This window comes from Haliotis cracherodii, unplaced genomic scaffold (assembly GCF_022045235.1).
Source record: "Haliotis cracherodii isolate W230 unplaced genomic scaffold, xgHalCrac1.p SCAF_14, whole genome shotgun sequence".
Lineage (NCBI taxonomy): Eukaryota > Metazoa > Mollusca > Gastropoda > Lepetellida > Haliotidae > Haliotis > Haliotis cracherodii.
The window spans coordinates 23016053-23037186 of NW_027266269.1; the positions used below are offsets into that span (position 1 = coordinate 23016053).

The window sequence follows — 21134 nt, forward strand, 5'->3', positions numbered from 1 at the left end:
GAAGCGAGGCGAGCTCGGCAAAAGGGTGGGAAGTCAGCTTCTAATGTTATCTTATAAAGAGACAAGAAAACATTGATGCAGAGCATCAAAGTTCCTCGCCATATGTGATGCCTCACAAACGCGTAATTATGATGTTAACCACAAATAACACAACGCTGTTTTGGAAAAAAATACCATTTATCTTGAGTATTGGGCAATACAGTTGATACATTTGCATAGGAGAGGTATATTTAAAAAAAATTCTTGTTTAACGCCGCACTCAGCAGTATTCCAGCCATATAACGGCGGTCTGTAAATAATCCAGTCTGGACCAGATAATCCCGTGATGTCCATCGAACTACGTAATTGGAATATGATGTCATGCATCGATCAAATCGGCGCGCTTAACTACTCAATCCTATTCGTCGCCTCTTACGGCAAGCATGGGTTGCTGAAGACCTATTCTAACCTGGGTCTTTATTTAAAAAGTAGATCGAAGGAAATGGAAGCAATTTCTGGCACAAATGTAAACATGTGGAAATAGTATCAAAATGCCAACATTGGCAGATGCCCATACTCAAATAATAGATGAAATTCTTTTTACTTTTGGCATTTGGTTATAATAATGTAAGGGCTCCATATGGCAAAAAGGTCATGCTAGATAAGGTCTTTTTGTCACAACCACAGATGCACATACTCAAAATATTATCACGTAGTTGGAGAACATTTCAATACCGGGACTAATCAATAACGGAGATTCCTCGTCTCTTGTTTTAATTTTTTTTTTCAGTGTCTTTTTTTGTATTTCTTTCTTTCAAAGAATAGTAATTGTGATCATAATGAGTTGAGTTACTTGGTCTTTTTCTATGTACTGTTTTTTATCCAGTGTCAGTAACTGTTGTGAAATGTGGTTTACTTGTTACAATGACTGGTTTGAGTTCATGTGATGATGATTGATTGGTTTGTCGTTTAACGCCGCACTCAGCAATATTCCAGCTATATGACGGCGTTCTGCGATTGTGCAACTTTGACACTTTCACTTATGTTTAATTTATTTGATTTGTTTGTGGTTTAACGCCGAACTCAGCTATATTACAGCTATATGACGGCGGTCTGTAAATAATCTGACCTAGACAATCCAGTTATTTACATTATGAGTATCGATCCACGCAATTAGGATCGATGCCATGCATCAACCAAAGCCTGACCACCCGATCCCGTTTGTCGCCTCTTACGACAAGCATAGTCGCCTTATATACTGTTAAGATGAAACATAACAATTCATCAATACCACTAAACAGTCTTCAATCTGACCCAAACCATTCCGCTGATGAGAGTCAAATAATGCATACGAATCAAAATCCGTAAAGATTGCAATGGAGACATCATTAAAAGTTACCAAAAGTGACGGGGATATCAATATTGCTTGTTGAAATGATTCTATGAAATTTGTTTTCCCTGCTTCAATATTTGGAGCACCTGTGACGGAGCCATAAAAACTGTTATGTAGACAATAACGTTTGAGGCTGTGCCTGCTGGGAGCCGATTATGACCTAAATACCCCTCATAGCCTTCGGTGTTAACTATGTGACTGTAGAGAGCTGTGCCTTCATCCAACAGATAATCGAGGTCAGTAGAACACGGTATACAGACGCAAATATGTTTGAGCCATGGGACACAAAATATATGAATGACCAGAGCTACGGCTGTACATTGAATTCCATTAAACGATTGAAAAATCCTACAGCCTTGATGCAAATTCGCCGACACACTACTCCGATTTTGCTTTGACTTTGCTACCAAACGTTTCACCTGTGGCTATGTGCGGTGCACTGTTCAGTTACAACGCCTGTTAAAAATGGCGGAACCAGTCACAAATCAGTGGTCAAAACGGAAATCGGATTGTACAACCGGTTTAATGGCACATTATCTGCATACAAAGCTTGGTGATTGAGACCGCCGACCAAAAGTGTACGATATTCGGAGAACTGGCTTCTAGATTTCTGCTGATATGTTCATACCGATACGTTCATACAGATATGTCCATACCTATAGATTTATGCTGGTATGTTCACACCGATACATTCATATAGATATGTCTACACCTATAGATTTATGCTGATATGTTCATACCGATACGTTCAGACAGATATGTTCATACCTATAGGTTGATGCTGATATGTTCATACCGATACGTTTATACAGATATGTCCGTACCTATAGATTTATGCTGATATGTTCATACCGATACGTCCATACAGATATGTCCGTACCTATAGATTTATGCTGATATGTTCATACCGATACATTCATATAGAAAATTCCGTACCTACAGATTTATGCTGATATGTTCATACCGATACATTCATACAGACATGCCCATACCTATAGATTTATGCTGATATGTTCATACCGATACAGTCATACATATATATCCATACCTATAGATTTATGCTGATATGTTCATACCGATACATTCATACAGACATGCCCATACCTATAGATTTATACTGATATGTTCATACCGATACAGTCATACATATATATCCATACCTATAGATTTATGCTATGTTCATACCGATACGTTCATTTAGATATGTCCATACCTATAGATTTATGATGATATGTTCATACCGATACATTCATACATATATATCCATACCTATAAGTTTATGCTGATATGTTCATACCGATACATTCATACATATATATCCATACCTATAGGTTTATGCTGATATGTTCATACCGATACATTCATACATATATATCCATACCTATAGGTTTATGCTGATATGTTCATACCGATACATTCATATATGCGTAGTCATATTAATATCATGTTAATATCAATATTTTAATACTGATGTGCATGATCATGTTCACAATAATACTTTCAAACAGATACGTTCCTACGTTCAGGGGCGGTCGGGTAGCCTTGTGGTTAAAGCGTTCGCTCGTCACGCCGTTCGAAGCCCCGGTTTCTATTCCCGACATGGGTACAATGTGTGAAGCCCATTTCTGGTGTCGCCCGCCGTGATATTGCTGGAATATTGTTAAAAGCGGCGTAAAACCATACTCACTCACTCACTCTTCTTTTGATGATTATAATCATGATGAAAACGATACAACATAAGAATTGTAATAATGATAGCAGCATTACTCTTGATGTATGCGATTGCTACAGGAACGATTGGCTGAAGGCAGCAAGAGTTGGAAAGTGTTTGTCGATGTGATGGTTTTCATTAACCTCTCAGATTGTTGATTAACCTGCTCGATCAGTCGTCTTGGTTTGTGTAATTCGCTGTGTAGAATTAGGGGTGTCAGTAACCTGTGGCCGTCTGTTGGAATCCAAGATTTTCTCTGATTATGTTTGTGATATACGTCTGAGACTTGCATCTCTTGGTGCTATCCTCCCACAAAGCAGCGTTGGGCCCAACTCACTCACCCATTAACTAGGATTGTTGCTAAAAGAGGTTGGTTTCGCTGCAAACAACACGTTTGGTTGATAAGCAGATGACAACAGCCCGCTAGTGTCTCTCCTGTAGTATCGGTGTGGGAATTATGTTGACATGCAGCCAGAGAAATACTGAATACAATCGTTTGGTTTCAGGTCCACCGGAAGGGCAGGAGTACTGCACCAGAGGATAAAAGGACAGCATTATAATAATATCAGACCCCGAGTAAAAATACATGTACCATGATGATTTGTTAAACACCCCAGCCACACCCCTACATACTTATCAATGACGTCATGGAATAATAACATTGCTTGCATTCTGTTTTTGCTCACGTTCCATATAAAATCCATTTTGGCATACTGTGTGATATGATTGCTTGTGCGAGAAGTCAGGCAAGTCATCTAGTTGATACGTCATCTACTCAGGCAAGTCAACTGGTAAATAGGTTATCTACTCAGGCAAGTCAGCTGGTAGATACGTTATCTACTCAGGCAAGTCAGTTAGTAGATACGTTATCTACTCAGGCAAGTCACCTGGTAGATACGTTATCTACTCAGGCAAGTCAACTGGTATTTACGTTATCTACTCAGGCAAGTCAACTGGTGTTTACGTTATCTACTCAGGCAAGTCAACTGGTCGATACGTTATCTACTCAGGCAAGTCAGCTAGTAGTAACGTTATCTACTCAGGCAAGTCAGCTGGTATTTACGTTATCTACTCAGGCAAGTCGGCTGGTAGATACGTTATCTACTCAGGCAAGTCAACTGGTCGATACGTTATCTACTCAGGCAAGTCAGCTAGTAGTAACGTTATCTACTCAGGCAAGTCAGCTGGTATTTACGTTATCTACTCAGGCAAGTCAGCTGGTAGATACGTTATCTACTCAGGCAAGTCAGTTAGTAGATACGTTATCTACTCAGGCAAGTCAACTGGTTTAAACGTTATCTACTCAGGCGAGTCAACTGGTAGATATTATCTACTCAGGCAAGTCTATATACAATGGTGTATACATTACACTGGTCAACTGGTATATACATTATATACGCCGACAAGTGAACGGGAATATACATCATCTACTCAGTAAAGTTAACTGATGTAAACATTATCTACTAAGTAACAGATATATCTGAATAGGTTTTCATAAGTTAAAATAACGGAAAATATGACTTTCTAGTCTGTAATGAAATAATCTCACAAGCTATAGATCAGATGAACTTTGATGAACATATAATGCCAAGGTATGTATTATGTGAAATTGCTGAGACTTCTTTAGATTCATAAAACCATTTTGTTAGATACCATTAAAACATAATATTTGACTTCCATAATATTCCATCCTTACCTCTTTTACCCATTTATTACAAAATAAGTCTAATATATCTTTGCAATTCTGTCAACGAGTCTGCAAGTAGGACAATACCATCTGCAAAGAGCAGCAGCTAAATTGTTTCAGTAACTTCACATGCAAAAAGTTCTCGACATTCACTTGCCTCAACTTCAGACTTTAATTGATTGACATTAAGAGGAAAACAATAATGGGCTCAACATACAGCCCTGTCTTACACCACAAGAGGTGTTAAAACACCCGATCCACTATGACTTATTTTCACACATGCACGCACATTTTAATACATTTTTTCAATAACTTTATACATTTTGCAATGAAGGCCTTTTGAATAAGTACATGCAACAGTTTCTTTCTATCAACAAAATCAAACGCCTTTTTAAAATCTATAAACGCTGTAGAAAAGCGATGTTTTGGTTTTCTTAAATACTTATGACAGAATGCCTGCAAAACAAAAATATTATCAGTTGTTGAATTATCCTCTCTAAATCCAGCTTGGGATTCCGAAAAGATCTCGTTGATTACAGCCAATGACCCGAGTAGTTTAACCAACAATAATAAATAATAATCCCATTACATTTTGGAGTGATATGCCTCTATAATGCTTCGGAGTCACCAGATTTATACAAAGGAATTACAGGCCCAATAATCCAAGCACAAGTGAAAATCCCTTTCTATAAATTAGCATTGAAAAGTAGATTAAAATATGGGACAGGCTCACTGACTTGGTTAATACATGTCATCGATCCCAGTTGCGTGGATCGATGCGCAGGATGTCAATCACTGGATTGTGTGGTCCACACACGAATATTTTACAGACCGCGTCATATAGCTGGAATATTGCTGAGTGCGGCGTTAAACAACAAACCAACCAACTTAAACACCAAACGTTTTCTTGAGAATAATCCAGAATTCAAAGAACAAATGCCCAATCTGTTGCGTCCTAATTTGCTCCAGCTCTTACACATAATGGGATGGTTCTCTACATGCATTTGTAACACCGTGATAAGAAAGTTTCTTACAAATAGACAAACATCTGAAGCAAAAATACGTAATTTTGTTGCTGCCTAAATATAGGCACATTATCGCCAGCCCGAGAACAAAGATACCAATAATGTAGGTGCTTACGGTCGAGAAGACCCCTTCTCCACCATTAGCTGAGCATGAGGGAGTGTCACAAAACTTCGGAATGCACTTGTCATTGTTAACCCATGTGCATTGAGATGGGTTTAGTTTGAAACAACAGTCGGCAGGGCAGTTGTCAGTGGTTTCACCATCATCGCATACTCCATTGTAACAGGACTCAGGCATTGAACTCGATGGGTCTACAACTTGCAAATTTAAACCGCTGCCCTGGTGACTGTAGAGCCTCTTACAGTGTTTTTCGAAACAGGAAGTAAACAGAAAGCATGTTCCAGGAATGTCCAACCATTTGCTAGGTTTGCATGTGTTCGCCACATTACTCTGCCCTGTACACCCACCGCAGGCAAATGACGACACAATCACCCCGTGTCCGTTGTCTGTTCCTCCGGAGTTGCAGTAGCTCGCACTTGATGCTCGATGGTATGTTCGTCCGTCGCAGGAGGAGTCGGTGTCGTTGATGTTGTTGCAACAGGCGTAGTAATGAAGTCGACTACTTCCACCTCTATTGAAGGCGAGGCATTGACCTGGACAAAAAAAGACAAAACTTGGGTCAGTGATGTGCGAGAGCTCTTCTTGTGTGTGGCTATCACAATATTTTCTTGATGTATAAGACATGTCAGAAACGTTGTGCTCAAAGGATACAGTTTGTCATCGATAAGAATGCTACAATAGTATGTGAATCTAGGAAACTGATTTCTTATCTTTGTTTCAAATCTTTGGTGAGTACATTATCTGTCTGCAGTAACGACTGGATTATTGTTCTATTAATATCATCTGAACTCCACTTAAGAATAAATTCAGGAATATGCGAAGGGGGGAAGCGGGAAGGTGAAATGGGGTTCAACGTCACGTTCATGATTATTGCACTTATATAACGATGTTCATGCACCTGTGTGTGTGTGTGTGTGTGTGTGTGTGTGTGTGTGTGTCTGTTTGTACTAGTCCGTATTAATGCCGAGTTTATGGTGCTCGCCCACTGAGATACAATGCCGCTGTTTTACATGAAGACTAATTTATGCCGAAGCCAGACGGGGTAACAAAAGTACCACCTTTTATCGTATCTCGGTATGACAAGGTCGGGGATCGAACCCACGAACCGTATGGGCAGACCCTCTGTCCACTAGACGACGGAGGTGATCTATGAAGATAGTATATGTCAGGTATGCCATTTCAATCTCGTGTGTCCTTTTGTTATAATCTAAAACTGAAATAACATCCGTGTAGATATATATAATGTTACATTTCTCAGAAATAACCTGCTCTTGTTGAATAATGGTTGGTTGGTTTGTTTGTTGTTTAACGCCGCACTCCTATTTCAGCTATTTGACGGCGGTCTGTAAATAATCGCGTCTGGACCAGACAATCCAGTGATTAACATACGCATCGATCACGCAATTGGGACCAATGACATGCATCAACCAAGACAGCGAGCCTGACCACCCGATCCCGTTAGTCGCCTTTTACGACAAGCATAGTCGCCTTTTACGGCAAGCATGGGTTGCTGAAGACCTGTTCTACCCCGGATCTTCACGGGTTTTGTGACTGGAAGCTGAAGCAAGAAGCACTTCACACAAAAGGTAAGATTGGTTTTATTTACCTGGCAAGGGGCGGTCTCCGGACTTTCGTTTCACTCGTACATGTATATGTTCATGTGCGAAAACAATGCACATGAAATATGAGGTGAACAAAGCCAAATGAATTGTCAGCCTTTGAGAAGTCATGCTTGTTCTTCCGAACAACCAGGGCCCATGATAGGGGAAAACGTCTTTAATCTGAAATATAGATATACATTTACTGTCAGTCATTTTGCTACGTTTTTAAACACTGGTCTGATGGTCAGAGCATCTGCCCGGAGATTGGAGGATCGGCGGTTCGATACCCGGTCACGTCTAACCTAAAGGCCTCAAGAGAGACCCGTGAAGATTCCGGGGTAGAATAGGTCTTCAGCAACTTATGCGAGCCGTAAAAGGGGACTATGCTTGTCGTAAAAGGCGACTAACGGGATCGGGTGGTCAAGGCTGGCTGACTTGGTTGATTCATGTCATCGATCCCCATGGCGTGGATCGATGCTCATGATATCAATCACTGGATTGTCTGGTCCAGACTCGATTATTTACAGACCTCCGTCATATAGCTGGAATATTGCTGAGTGCAGCGTTAAACAACAAACCAACCAACCAACCTTAAGAGATGTTTCTTCTTGTTACCCTGCCCGGCGCTCAGCAAAGACTGGACCCAAGAGATGGATGATAGACAGGCATAAGTCCCTATTTATATATATAACGCCACGTTATACGCCATATAAGTGTAGTATATCTTAACGGGACGTTAAACCCCATTTATTTTTTGTCCCATTATATACATTCATCATCAGGTTTCGTATCAACAATAGTAGAACGGTCCCCGGATTTTGCAGAATAGGTATTTTCGAGGTACTCCCAGGTATCCTGACCCGTGAAGAGTCACCTACGAGACTATGCTTGTCGTAAGATGCGACTAACGGGATCATTGGATTGTCTGGCCAAGACTCGATTATTTACAGACCGTTGCCATATAGCTGGAATATTGCTGAGTACGGCGTTAACAACAACTAAACAAACAAACAAACACGTATTAAAAGAAACTGATCCAATCAGTCTGCATGCAACACCTTCTGACGTAGTTTAACCTTTCCACACAGTTCGGCTTCTGTATAGATCACGTTTACTGCACGGAGTTCGCCGTACCGGTGCCCGGGATGGATAAGCCTTATCTCAGTGTGTACAGTCCTTGCCTAGTCGACCGCCTCCGTGGTCTAATGGTAGAGCGTCCGCGCGGAGAGCGGAAGGTCCGGGGTTCGATCCCCAGCCGCGTCACACCAAAAGACGTTAAAAGCTGGTACTTGTTATTACCCTGTCTGGTGCTCGACATTAAGGGGCATATGCAAGGACTGGTCGGCTCGGAGTCAGTATACTGTGTCTGAGTGGGGTATTCATGTTAAACTGCGGCATGGTATCTCAATGTGCTAGCGCTGTAAATCAGCATCAGTCGGGACTCGTAAAAGTAGCCACACACACACATGCATGCACGTCGCTATATAAGCGCAAGTATCTTAGACGCGACGTCAAACCCCATTTCACCTCACCTCACCTTGACTAGACTGTCTTACAGACCCCGATATAAATATATCCAATACAGACCATGAAAGTCTATAATGTTTGGCAAGTCTAGATTACTGCAAATGAAGAGAATCCATGGGCGGATACAGCTTTTTTGAAAAGGTGTGTGTGCACAACTAAGATCAATTTATTGTCTTTTTTTCGAAATACCCCCTCCCCCCTTTGTATCCGGCCACGGAGTCTCTGTGCTCCTTTTTTATAGTTTAACTTTTTTTCCGTAAGATATGTTCATTTCAGAGACTAAATGATAAGCGTTATCTCGGCGTGTACAGCAACATTCTCGAGCTTGCACTGACCTGGATTTTACAGCTTCGCCGGGTCACAGCAGCCTCGGCTGTGTGCGAGGGAAACAAACGAGGGCCTTTCTAGCGTGTGTTCTACTTGTGCATCACGAGCAACACAGTCGACCACTATCATTGCGTCTCTCTGAGGTATTGTCGAGTCCATCGATGTTCGTATGTCCAAAAAGAGCCTGTTTCAAGTTTGACCCCGTGACATACACAATGGGTCGCTTATGATAAGGAGCTTCAGAGGTCACAGTGCAGCGTTATTGCTTGCCGGGAGACAGTTTACAGTTATTCGTAGGATGCATCACACATTTATGAGATGTGAACACAATACATCCCATAAATCATCATAAGTATAGTTTTTTAAAACATCCTATCTCTAAACGTCAACACTGAGCGGTTTTATGTTAATCGAGCGCAATGATCAGAGGGTGAAAAGGTCTGTGTGACCTATTTCCTCAAACAGCGCATTGCTCTACAGCACGGAGACGTAACCTGGTTTCCGTTTAGCGAGGCGAGCTATTTTGGGCAGCATGAACAGTAAGCGTTGGGAGATAACTGTTGTTGAGAAGTGCGCATCATGGGTAAATCAAACATAGTCACTCAGACCGTTGTGGGTTTCAAATCTACCAATATCTGCGTGTCTCAACTGATCTCTTTCATTATAAATATTTTTGTTGGTTTGTTTAACGCCGCACTATTCCAGCTATATGAGTCCGGTCTATAAATAATCGAGTCTGGACCAGACAATCCAGTGATTGACATCCTGAGCATCGATCCACGCAATTGAATTGTCGAATGCAGGGAGACTATCCTAGTATATCAGTTGGGAAGTAAATCTTATAAACACAAAAAGGAACCCTCATGACTTCAGATATTGTAAACAAAAGGGTGGCGTTACAAGGGGCTCATTGACAAGGAAGCACACTGATCGGTTGTAAACCACAACTGGTAGTAATTGGTCAACATGTACCGTTGAACCCCTCCACATGAAATGGTTTTGGGTTTGGTTGGTTGGATGTGTAACGCCGCATTCAGCAATATTACAGGTATATGACGGCGGGATATCATGAGCATCGACCCACGCAATTAGGATCGATGACATGCATCAACCAAATCAGCGAGCCTGACCACCCGACAAGCATAGTCGCCTTTAGGTATGAGTGAGATGAACTTCCAGTATTCTAGTTACATCAGCTCGTCAGCTTGATGTGGGAGGAAAACCCTAAGAGATGCTGGTTTCATACGTTTACAATTATGGTGAAAAAACACGAGCTTGGGCAACGAGCACGGGATATGAACCCACGATCATAGGTTTCTGGTAGCACGTCTGATCATAAATCTGTTCAAAGTAATAGTTTCATCGCACTATTATTTATAATGTAAGGGATCAGTGGAGACAAGCAGATAGTAGTACATTTGAAACCCACAACGGTCTGAGTGGGTGTGTTTGGTTTACCCATGAAGCGCGCTTCTCTACAACAGACCCCTGGAGACCCGGGGTAGAATAGGTCTTCAGAACCAATGCATGCCGTAAAATGCGACTATGCTTGCTGTTAGAGGCGACGAACGTGATCGGGTGATCAGGCTCGCTGACTTGGTTGAAGCATGTCATCGATCCCAATTGCGTGGATCGATGATCAATCATTGGATTGTCTGGTCCAGACTCGTTTATTTACAGACCGCCGTCATATACCTGGAATATTGCTGAGTGCAGCGTAAAACACCAAACCAACCAACAACCAATCTTAAATGTCCATTATCTTCTATGACTGCACTGTGGAAGACTGAAGCTCAGTATGTTTGATGAAGGTCATGGATTTGTTACAGTTGTGGACGCCTTCCTGACGACCCCACAATTCTTCTGTGAGTGGTTCCATCAAGCAGACCAGTGTATTGCATGGAACGTTGTTTCCGGTTATGAGAAACGTTTCTTCGTACCAGACACATTGATTTTAAGTCGCACAGAGTATGATATTCTCTTTCAGTTGAATTTGCAAATAAAGAACAGAAACAAATCCAAGACCCGCTTCTTCTCTTTTATGAAAATCAACCCCCCCCCCCCCCCCCCCCTCCACACACACACACACACACACACACACACACACACACACACACTATTTTGCTGTCGTGAACAAATGTTCTCACCTTGAGTTTGACAGATAGCACTTCTCATGTTAAACCTAACTATCACAATGATACATTATGAATGTTAATGAGTAGCTTATTGGGTTAATCTTTATGACCATTACTGCATCGTCTCTAATTACTAAGGAGGCTTTTCCATTAGTAATGGCGTCACATTAATCATGGCTCTAAACACAGATTCAGACAAGATTCAGCACGCGTCCTTGTGGTACTGGATACAAACAACGATGGTCGCCTGTAACACCGGACGTCTTCTCTGGTATGTGTTACTGTATCCTGTATGGTGTGTTTCCTGCACCCGTCATCTTGATGTCCTCTGTACGCAACTTCGGAAACTTCAACAACTCGACGTAGCATGCGACGTCAACATTGCATTTCAGCAGATGTGTCGGGACGATACAGCCATTAGAGGTACGTTATGTGATGTCACTCGTTGTACATGGGGTAAACTTTCCCCTGTGTGTGTGTGTGTGTGTGTGTGTGTGTGTGTGAGGAATAGTTGTACGATGCTCTTTGAAATCTTCATAAAAAAGAAAATGTACGTTTTTACCCCAAATGTTGTGAAGTGAAGACACATAAGGCTGGAGCTACTGGCTTATTGCACTACATGAAGAGAAGGTTGAATATTGAAAAGGTTAGGCCACCCGCTTCATCATACAGTCTAGTGGAGGGGTTTTATCTTACATAGATCTTAAAAAGGAAACAGACGAGGCGACCCCCCCCCTCCCCCCGGTCTCCTGTTCTTGGCTATTTGGTGGCTATCGAATGGTATCGGATTATCGAAAAACCTGAAGCTTAAGTTAAAAATCTTCGCCAATTACTTTGTTTGACTTTGACATTCCTAGCATAAAGAAACAGATCAGCAGGAAGGGGAGCACAATTGGTTGCCATGGGGATGCCTACTTCTTGCCTAAATGCCCTATCCCCAAATTTCACATATATGTAGGTGTTGTCTATGGTTGGTTGATTGGTTGTTTAACGCCGCACTCAGCAATATTCCAGCTATGTGACGGCGGTCTGTAAATCATCGAGTCTGGACCAGACAATCCGGTGGGTGAAATCATGAGCATCGATCCACGCAATTGGGATCGATGACATGCATCAACCAAGTCAGCGAGCCTGACCACCCGATCCCGTTAGTCGCCTTTTACGACAAGCATAGTCACCTTTTACGGCAAGCATGGGTTGCTGAAGACCTATTCTACCCCGGAATCTTCAAGGGTCTGTTGTCTATGAGAAAGTCCGGCATTTCACATGTTGTTTTCTCAGTAAACTGCAGATAACAAATGTTTTATTAACGCTAAAAATTGGTTGAATTGTTTTCATTTTTCCTTCTTAAATACGTGAAAACATGGTGTATGTTGTCAAAACCTTAGTCCGGGGCAACCTGGAGAGTTTCAGTAGAAACAGAATTAAAACGGTATATGTTATTGTAACCTACATTTGATACGTTGATATATAATACAAACTGTGTACTACCCGAACAATTTCAATACTAATCTAGTGTTTTCACTGTGAAAAAAAGAATGGAAATGCAAGACATCTTCATCATACCATTTTCTATAATGATAACACCCACATGAACCACATGGCGGTCTGTTAATAATCGAGTCTGGACCAGACAATCCAGTGATTAATATCATGAGCATCGATCCACGCAATTGTGATCGATGACATGCATCAACCAAGTCAGCGAGTCTGACCACCTGATCCCGTTAGTCGCCTCTTACGACAAGCATAGTCGCATTTTACGGCAAGCATGGGTTGCTGAGGACCTATTCTACCCCGGGTCTCCAGGGGTCTGTTGTAGAGAAGCGCGCTTCATGGGTAAACCAAACACACCCACTCAGACCGTTGTGGGTTTCAAATGTACCAATATCTGCTTGTCTCCTCTGATCCCTTACATTATAAATAATAGTGCGATGAAACTATTACTTTGAACAGATTTATTATCAGACGTGCTACCAGTGAGCCTGACCACCCGATCCCGTTAGTCGCCATAGGTGGGGATTTCAACGCCCCGACAGGGCCACTGTCTGATCATATTGGACCCGTGAAGATCCGTGGTAGAATAGGTCTTCAGCAACCAACGTTTGCCGTAACAGGCGACTAACGGGATCAGGTTGTAAGGCTCCCTGACTTGGTTGATACATGTCATCGATCCTAAATGCGTGGATCGATGCTCATGATGTCAATCACTGGATTGTCTGGTCCAGACTCGATTATTTACAGACCGCCGTCATATAACTGGAATATTGCTGAGTGCGGCGTTAAACAACAAACCAACCAACTTAAACACCAAATGTTTTCTTGAGAATAATCCAGAATTCAAAGAACAAATGCCCAATCTGTTGCGTCCTAATTTGCTCCAGCTCTTACACATAATGGGATGGTTCTCTACATGCATTTGTAACACCGTGATAAGAAAGTTTCTTACAAATAGACAAACATCTGAAGCAAAAATACGTAATTTTGTTGCTGCCTAAATATAGGCACATTATCGCCAGCCCAAGAACAAAGATACCAATAATGTAGGTGCTTACGGTCGAGAAGACCCCTTCTCCACCATTAGCTGAGCATGAGGGAGTGTCACAAAACTTCGGAATGCACTTGTCATTGTTAACCCATGTGCATTGAGATGGGTTTAGTTTGAAACAACAGTCGGCAGGGCAGTTGTCAGTGGTTTCACCATCATCGCATACTCCATTGTAACAGGACTCGGGCATTGAACTCGATGGGTCTACAACTTGCAAATTTAAACCGCTGCCCTGGTGACTGTAGAGCCTCTTACAGTGTTTTTCGAAACAGGAAGTAAACAGAAAGCATGTTCCAGGAATGTCCAACCATTTGCTAGGTTTGCATGTGTTCGCCACATTACTCTGCCCTGTACACCCACCGCAGGCAAATGACGACACAATCACCCCGTGTCCGTTGTCTGTTCCTCCGGAGTTGCAGTAGCTCGCACTTGATGCTCGATGGTATGTTCGTCCGTCGCAGGAGGAGTCGGTGTCGTTGATGTTGTTGCAACAGGCGTAGTAATGAAGTCGACTACTTCCACCTCTATTGAAGGCGAGGCATTGACCTGGACAAAAAAAGACAAAACTTGGGTCAGTGATGTGCGAGAGCTCTTCTTGTGTGTGGCTATCACAATATTTTCTTGATGTATAAGACATGTCAGAAACGTTGTGCTCAAAGGATACAGTTTGTCATCGATAAGAATGCTACAATAGTATGTGAATCTAGGAAACTGATTTCTTATCTTTGTTTCAAATCTTTGGTGAGTACATTATCTGTCTGCAGTAACGACAGGATTATTGTTCCATTAATATCATCTGAACTCCACTTAAGAATAAATTCAGGAATATGCGAAGGGGGGAAGCGGGAAGGTGAAATGGGGTTCAACGTCACGTTCATGATTATTGCACTTATATAACGATGTTCATGCACCTGTGTGTGTGTGTGTGTGTGTGTGTGTGTGTCTGTTTGTACTAGTCCGTATTAATGCCGAGTTTATGGTGCTCACCCACTGAGATACAATGCCGCTGTTTTACATGAAGACTAATTTATGCCGAAGCCAGACGGGGTAACAACAAGTACCACCTTTTATCGTATCTCGGTATGACAAGGTCGGGGATCGAACCCACGAACCGTATGGGCAGACCCTCTGTCCACTAGACGACGGAGGTGATCTATGAAGATAGTATATGTCAGGTATGCCATTTCAATCTCGTGTGTCCTTTTGTTATAATCTAAAACTGAAATAACATCCGTGTAGATATATATAATGTTACATTTCTCAGAAATAACCTGATCTTGTTGAATAATGGTTGGTTGGTTTGTTTGTTGTTTAACGCCGCACTCCTATTTCAGCTATTTGACGGCGGTCTGTAAATAATCGCGTCTGGACCAGACAATCCAGTGATTAACATACGCATCGATCACGCAATTGGGACCAATGATATGCATCAACCAAGACAGCGAGCCTGACCACCCGATCCCGTTAGTCGCCTTTTACGACAAGCATAGTCGCCTTTTACGGCAAGCATGGGTTGCTGAAGACCTGTTCTACCCCGGATCTTCACGGGTTTTGTGACTGGAAGCTGAAGCAAGAAGCACTTCACACAAAAGGTAAGATTGGTTTTATTTACCTGGCAAGGGGCGGTCTCCGGACTTTCGTTTCACTCGTACATGTATATGTTCATGTGCGAAAACAATGCACATGAAATATGAGGTGAACAAAGCCAAATGAATTGTCAGCCTTTGAGAAGTCATGCTTGTTCTTCCGAACAACCAGGGCCCATGATAGGGGAAAACGTCTTTAATCTGAAATATAGATATACATTTACTGTCAGTCATTTTGCTACGTTTTTAAACACTGGTCTGATGGTCAGAGCATCTGCCCGGAGATTGGAGGATCGGCGGTTCGATACCCGGTCACGTCTAACCTAAAGGCCTCAAGAGAGACCCGTGAAGATTCCGGGGTAGAATAGGTCTTCAGCAACTTATGCGAGCCGTAAAAGGTGACTATGCTTGTCGTAAAAGGCGACTAACGGGATCGGGTGGTCAAGGCTGGCTGACTTGGTTGATTCATGTCATCGATCCCCATGGCGTGGATCGATGCTCATGATATCAATCACTGGATTGTCTGGTCCAGACTCGATTATTTACAGACCTCCGTCATATAGCTGGAATATTGCTGAGTGCAGCGTTAAACAACAAACCAACCAACCAACCTTAAGAGATGTTTCTTCTTGTTACCCTGCCCGGCGCTCAGCAAAGACTGGACCCAAGAGATGGATGATAGACAGGCATAAGTCCCTATTTATATATATAACGCCACGTTATACGCCATATAAGTGTAGTATATCTTAACGGGACGTTAAACCCCATTTATTTTTTGTCCCATTATATACATTCATCATCAGGTTTCGTATCAACAATAGTAGAACGGTCCCCGGATTTTGCAGAATAGGTATTTTCGAGGTACTCCCAGGTATCCTGACCCGTGAAGAGTCACCTACGAGACTATGCTTGTCGTAAGATGCGACTAACGGGATCATTGGATTGTCTGGCCAAGACTCGATTATTTACAGACCGTTGCCATATAGCTGGAATATTGCTGAGTACGGCGTTAACAACAACTAAACAAACAAACAAACACGTATTAAAAGAAACTGATCCAATCAGTCTGCATGCAACACCTTCTGACGTAGTTTAACCTTTCCACACAGTTCGGCTTCTGTATAGATCACGTTTACTGCACGGAGTTCGCCGTACCGGTGCCCGGGATGGATAAGCCTTATCTCAGTGTGTACAGTCCTTGCCTAGTCGACCGCCTCCGTGGTCTAATGGTAGAGCGTCCGCGCGGAGAGCGGAAGGTCCGGGGTTCGATCCCCAGCCGCGTCACACCAAAAGACGTTAAAAGCTGGTACTTGTTATTACCCTGTCTGGTGCTCGACATTAAGGGGCATATGCAAGGACTGGTCGGCTCGGAGTCAGTATACTGTGTCTGAGTGGGGTATTCATGTTAAACTGCGGCATGGTATCTCAATGTGCTAGCGCTGTAAATCAGCATCAGTCGGGACTCGTAAAAGTAGCCACACACACACATGCATGCACGTCGCTATATAAGCGCAAGTATCTTAGACGCGACGTCAAACCCCATTTCACCTCACCTCACCTTGACTAGACTGTCTTACAGACCCCGATATAAATATATCCAATACAGACCATGAAAGTCTATAATGTTTGGCAAGTCTAGATTACTGCAAATGAAGAGAATCCATGGGCGGATACAGCTTTTTTGAAAAGGTGTGTGTGCACAACTAAGATCAATTTATTGTCTTTTTTTCGAAATACCCCCTCCCCCCTTTGTATCCGGCCACGGAGTCTCTGTGCTCCTTTTTTATAGTTTAACTTTTTTTCCGTAAGATATGTTCATTTCAGAGACTAAATGATAAGCGTTATCTCGGCGTGTACAGCAACATTCTCGAGCTTGCACTGACCTGGATTTTACAGCTTCGCCGGGTCACAGCAGCCTCGGCTGTGTGCGAGGGAAACAAACGAGGGCCTTTCTAGCGTTTGTTCTACTTGTGCATCACGAGCAACACAGTCGACCACTATCATTGCGTCTCTCTGAGGTATTGTCGAGTCCATTGATGTTCGTATTTCCAAAAAGAGCCTGTTTCAATGGACACAGGATCAAGTTTGACCCCGTGACATACACAATGGGTCGCTTATGATAAGGAGCTTCAGAGGTCACAGTGCAGCGTTATTGCTTGCCGGGAGACAGTTTACAGTTATTCGTAGGATGCATCACACATTTATGAGATGTGAACACAATACATCTCATAAATCATCATAAGTATAGTTTTTAAAACATCCTATCTCTAAACGTCAACACTGAGCGGTTTTATGTTTATCGAGCGCAATGATCAGAGGGTGAAAAGGTCTGTGTGACCTATTTCCTCAAACAGCGCATTGCTCTACAGCACGGAGACGTAACCTGGTTTCCGTTTAGCGAGGCGAGCTATTTTGGGAAGCGTGAACAGTACGCATTGGGAGATAACTGTTGTTTAGAAGTGCGCTTCATGGGCAAATCAAACATAGTCACTCAGACCGTTGTGGGTTTCAAATCTACCAATATCTGCGTGTCTCAACTGATCTCTTTCATTATAAATATTTTTGTTGGTTTGTTTAACGCCGCACTATTCCAGCTGTGTGAGTGCGGTCTATAAATAATCGAATCTGGACCAGACAATCCAGTGATTGACATCCTGAGCATCGATCCACGCAATTGAATTGTCGAATGCAGGGAGACTATCCTAGTATATCAGTTGGGAAGTAAATCTTATAAACACAAAAAGGAACCCTCATGACTTCAGATATTGTAAATAAAAGGGTGGCGTTACTAGGGGCTCATTGACAAGGAAGCACACAGATAGGTTGTAAACCACAACTGGTAGTAATTGGTCAACATGTCCCGTTGAACCCCTGTACATGTAATGGTTTTGGGTTTGGTTGGTTGGTTGTGTAACGCCGCATTCAGCAATATTACAGGTATATGACGGCGGGATATCATGAGCATCGACCCACGCAATTAGGATCGATGACATGCATCAACCAAATCAGCGAGCCTGACCACCCGACAAGCATAGTCGCCTTTAGGTATGAGTGAGATGAACTTCCAGTATTCCAGTTACATCAGCTCGTCAGCTTGATGTGGGAGGAAAACCCTAAGAGATGCTGGTTTCATACGTTTACAATTATGGTGAAAAAACACGAGCTTGGGCAACGAGCACGGGATATGAACCCACGATCATAGGTTTCTGGTACCACGTCTGATCATAAATCTGTTCAAAGTAATAGTTTCATCGCACTATTATTTATAATGTAAGGGATCAGTGGAGACAAGCAGATATTAGTACATTTGAAACCCACAACGGTCTGAGTTGGTGTGTTTGGTTTACCCATGAAGCGCGCTTCTCTACAACAGACCCCTGGAGACCCGGGGTAGAATAGGTCTTCAGAACCAATGCATGCCGTAAAATGCGACTATGCTTGCTGTTAGAGGCGACGAACGTGATCGGGTGATCAGGCTCGCTGACTTGGTTGAAGCATGTCATCGATCCCAATTGCGTGGATCGATGATCAATCATTGGATTGTCTGGTCCAGACTCGTTTATTTACAGACCGCCGTCATATACCTGGAATATTGCTGAGTGCAGTCTAAAACACCAAACCAACCAATAACCAATCTTAAATGTCCATTATCTTCTATGACTGCACTGTGGAAGACTGAAGACTGAAGCTCAGTATGTTTGATGAAGGTCATGGATTTGTTACAGTTGTGGACGCCTACTTTCTTCCTGACGACCCCACAATTCTTCTGTGATCAGTTCCATCAAGCAGACCAGTGTATTGCATGGAACGTTGTTTCCGGTAATGAGAAACATTTCTTCGTACCAGACACATTGATTTTAAGTAGCACAGAGTATGATATTCTCTTTCAGTTGAATTTGCAAATGAAGAACGGAAACAAATCCAAGACCCGCTTCGTCTCTTTTATGAAAATCACCCCCCCCCCCCCCCCCCCCCCCCACACACACACACACACTATTTTGCTGTCGTGAACAAATGTTCTCACCTTGAGTTTGACAGATTGCACTTCTCATGTTAAACCTAACTATCACAATGATACATTATGAATGTTAACAAGTAGCTTATAGGGCTAATCTTTATGACCATGTCTGCATCGTCTCTAATTACTACGGAGGCTTTTCCATTAGTAATGGCGTCACATTAATCATGGCTCTAAACACAGATTCACACAAGATTCAGCACGCGTCCTTGTGGTACTGGATACAAACAACGATGGTCGCCTGTAACACCGGACGTCTTCTCTGTTATGTGTTACTGTATCCTGTATGGTCTGTTTCCTGTACCCGTCATCTTGATGTCCTCTGTACGCAACTTCGGAAACTTCAACAACTCGACGTAGCATGCGACGTCAACATTGCATTTCAGCAGATGTGTCGGGACGATACAGCCATCAGAGGTACGTTATGTGATGCCACTCGTTGTACATGGGGTAAACTGTCCCCTGTGTGTGTGTGTGTGTGTGTGTGTGTGTGTGTGTGTGTGTGTGTGTGAGGAATAGTTGTACGATGCTCTTTGAAATCTTCATAAAAAAGAAAATGTACGATTTTACCCCATATGTTGTGAAGTGAAGACACATAAGGCTGGAGCTACTGGCTTTTTGCACGACACGAAGAGAAGGTTGAATATTGAAAGGGTTAGGCCACCCGCTTCATCATACAGTCTAGTGGAGAGGATTTATCTTACATAGATCTCAAAAGGGAAACAGACGAGGCGACCGGCATTTCACATGTTGTTTTCTCAGTAAACTGCAGATAACAAATGTTTAATTAACGCTAAAAATTGGTTGAATTGTTTTCATTTTTCCTTCTTAAATACGTGAAAACATGGTGTATGTTGTCAAAACCTTAGTCCGAGACAACCCGGAGAGTTTCAGTAGAAACAAAATTGAAAACGGTATATGTTATTAACCTACATTTGATACGTTGATATATAATACACAATGTGTACTACCCGAACAATTTCAATACTAATCTAGTGTTTTCTCTGTGAAAAAAAGAAAGTAAATGCAAGACATCTTCATCATACCATTTTCTATAATGATAACACCCACATGAACTTCATGTTCTTGCAATACAGGAGAAAGTATCTGCCTAGCTCGCACGCTCCCCGCACAAGTAAGCTCATTTATATGGTAGGGTCGACCATATAAATATTACATTTCTGACATTTCTCTCTTATAGTTCTGGATCAAATCTCCACACTGGCCTTTGAATAGAACATATGCGGGTATGAGTGAATGATTTTAATATTTAACGAAGCATCGGCAAAGTATACTCTTAAAAAAAAGGAAACAAAACGGATATTTGTGGCCATGAAAGCAACATTCGCGGACCAAGAGGTGCAAAATTAAGAGGTTTTATATGAAAAGTGTCAGTCACAAATTTCGCGGATCAAAATGATCAAAACAAGGACCTGCATACCATTAGTCGGGAAACACGTACGATTCGGAAAAACG

At 42.3% G+C, this 21134-nt stretch overlaps 3 protein-coding genes across 6 annotated transcripts in view; 1 reads left to right on the forward strand and 2 right to left on the reverse strand.

Moving 5' to 3' along the window:
• Positions 1-21134, forward strand: part of LOC139460634 (C-type lectin domain family 4 member M-like) — a 32188-nt gene that overhangs the window by 6873 nt on the left and 4181 nt on the right. Inside the window, exons 1-4 of one of the 4 annotated variants that reach the window (XM_071242103.1) lie at positions 7371-7502; positions 9321-9514; positions 11696-11929; positions 19842-20075. In XM_071242103.1, the coding sequence (XP_071098204.1) occupies positions 11746-11929; positions 19842-20075 (418 nt within the window). In that variant the 5' untranslated portion in view covers positions 7371-7502; positions 9321-9514; positions 11696-11745. Of the gene's footprint in view, positions 1-7370; positions 7503-9252; positions 9515-11489; positions 11930-19841; positions 20076-21134 lie in introns of those variants that run through there. The other 3 variants (XM_071242101.1, XM_071242100.1, XM_071242099.1) reach the window with 3 other exon arrangements.
• LOC139460636 (uncharacterized) lies at positions 5731-7646 on the reverse strand. The gene is made up of 2 exons (XM_071242105.1): positions 7523-7646; positions 5731-6449 (listed from the first exon to the last, which is right to left on the reverse strand). Exons 1-2 carry the CDS (start codon positions 7644-7646, stop codon positions 5743-5745), a joined length of 831 nt encoding a protein of 276 aa, XP_071098206.1. The 3' UTR covers positions 5731-5742.
• LOC139460635 (uncharacterized) lies at positions 13781-15790 on the reverse strand. The gene is made up of 2 exons (XM_071242104.1): positions 15667-15790; positions 13781-14600 (listed from the first exon to the last, which is right to left on the reverse strand). The coding sequence occupies exons 1-2, from the start codon at positions 15788-15790 to the stop codon at positions 13894-13896; spliced, it is 831 nt and encodes a 276-aa protein (XP_071098205.1). The 3' UTR covers positions 13781-13893.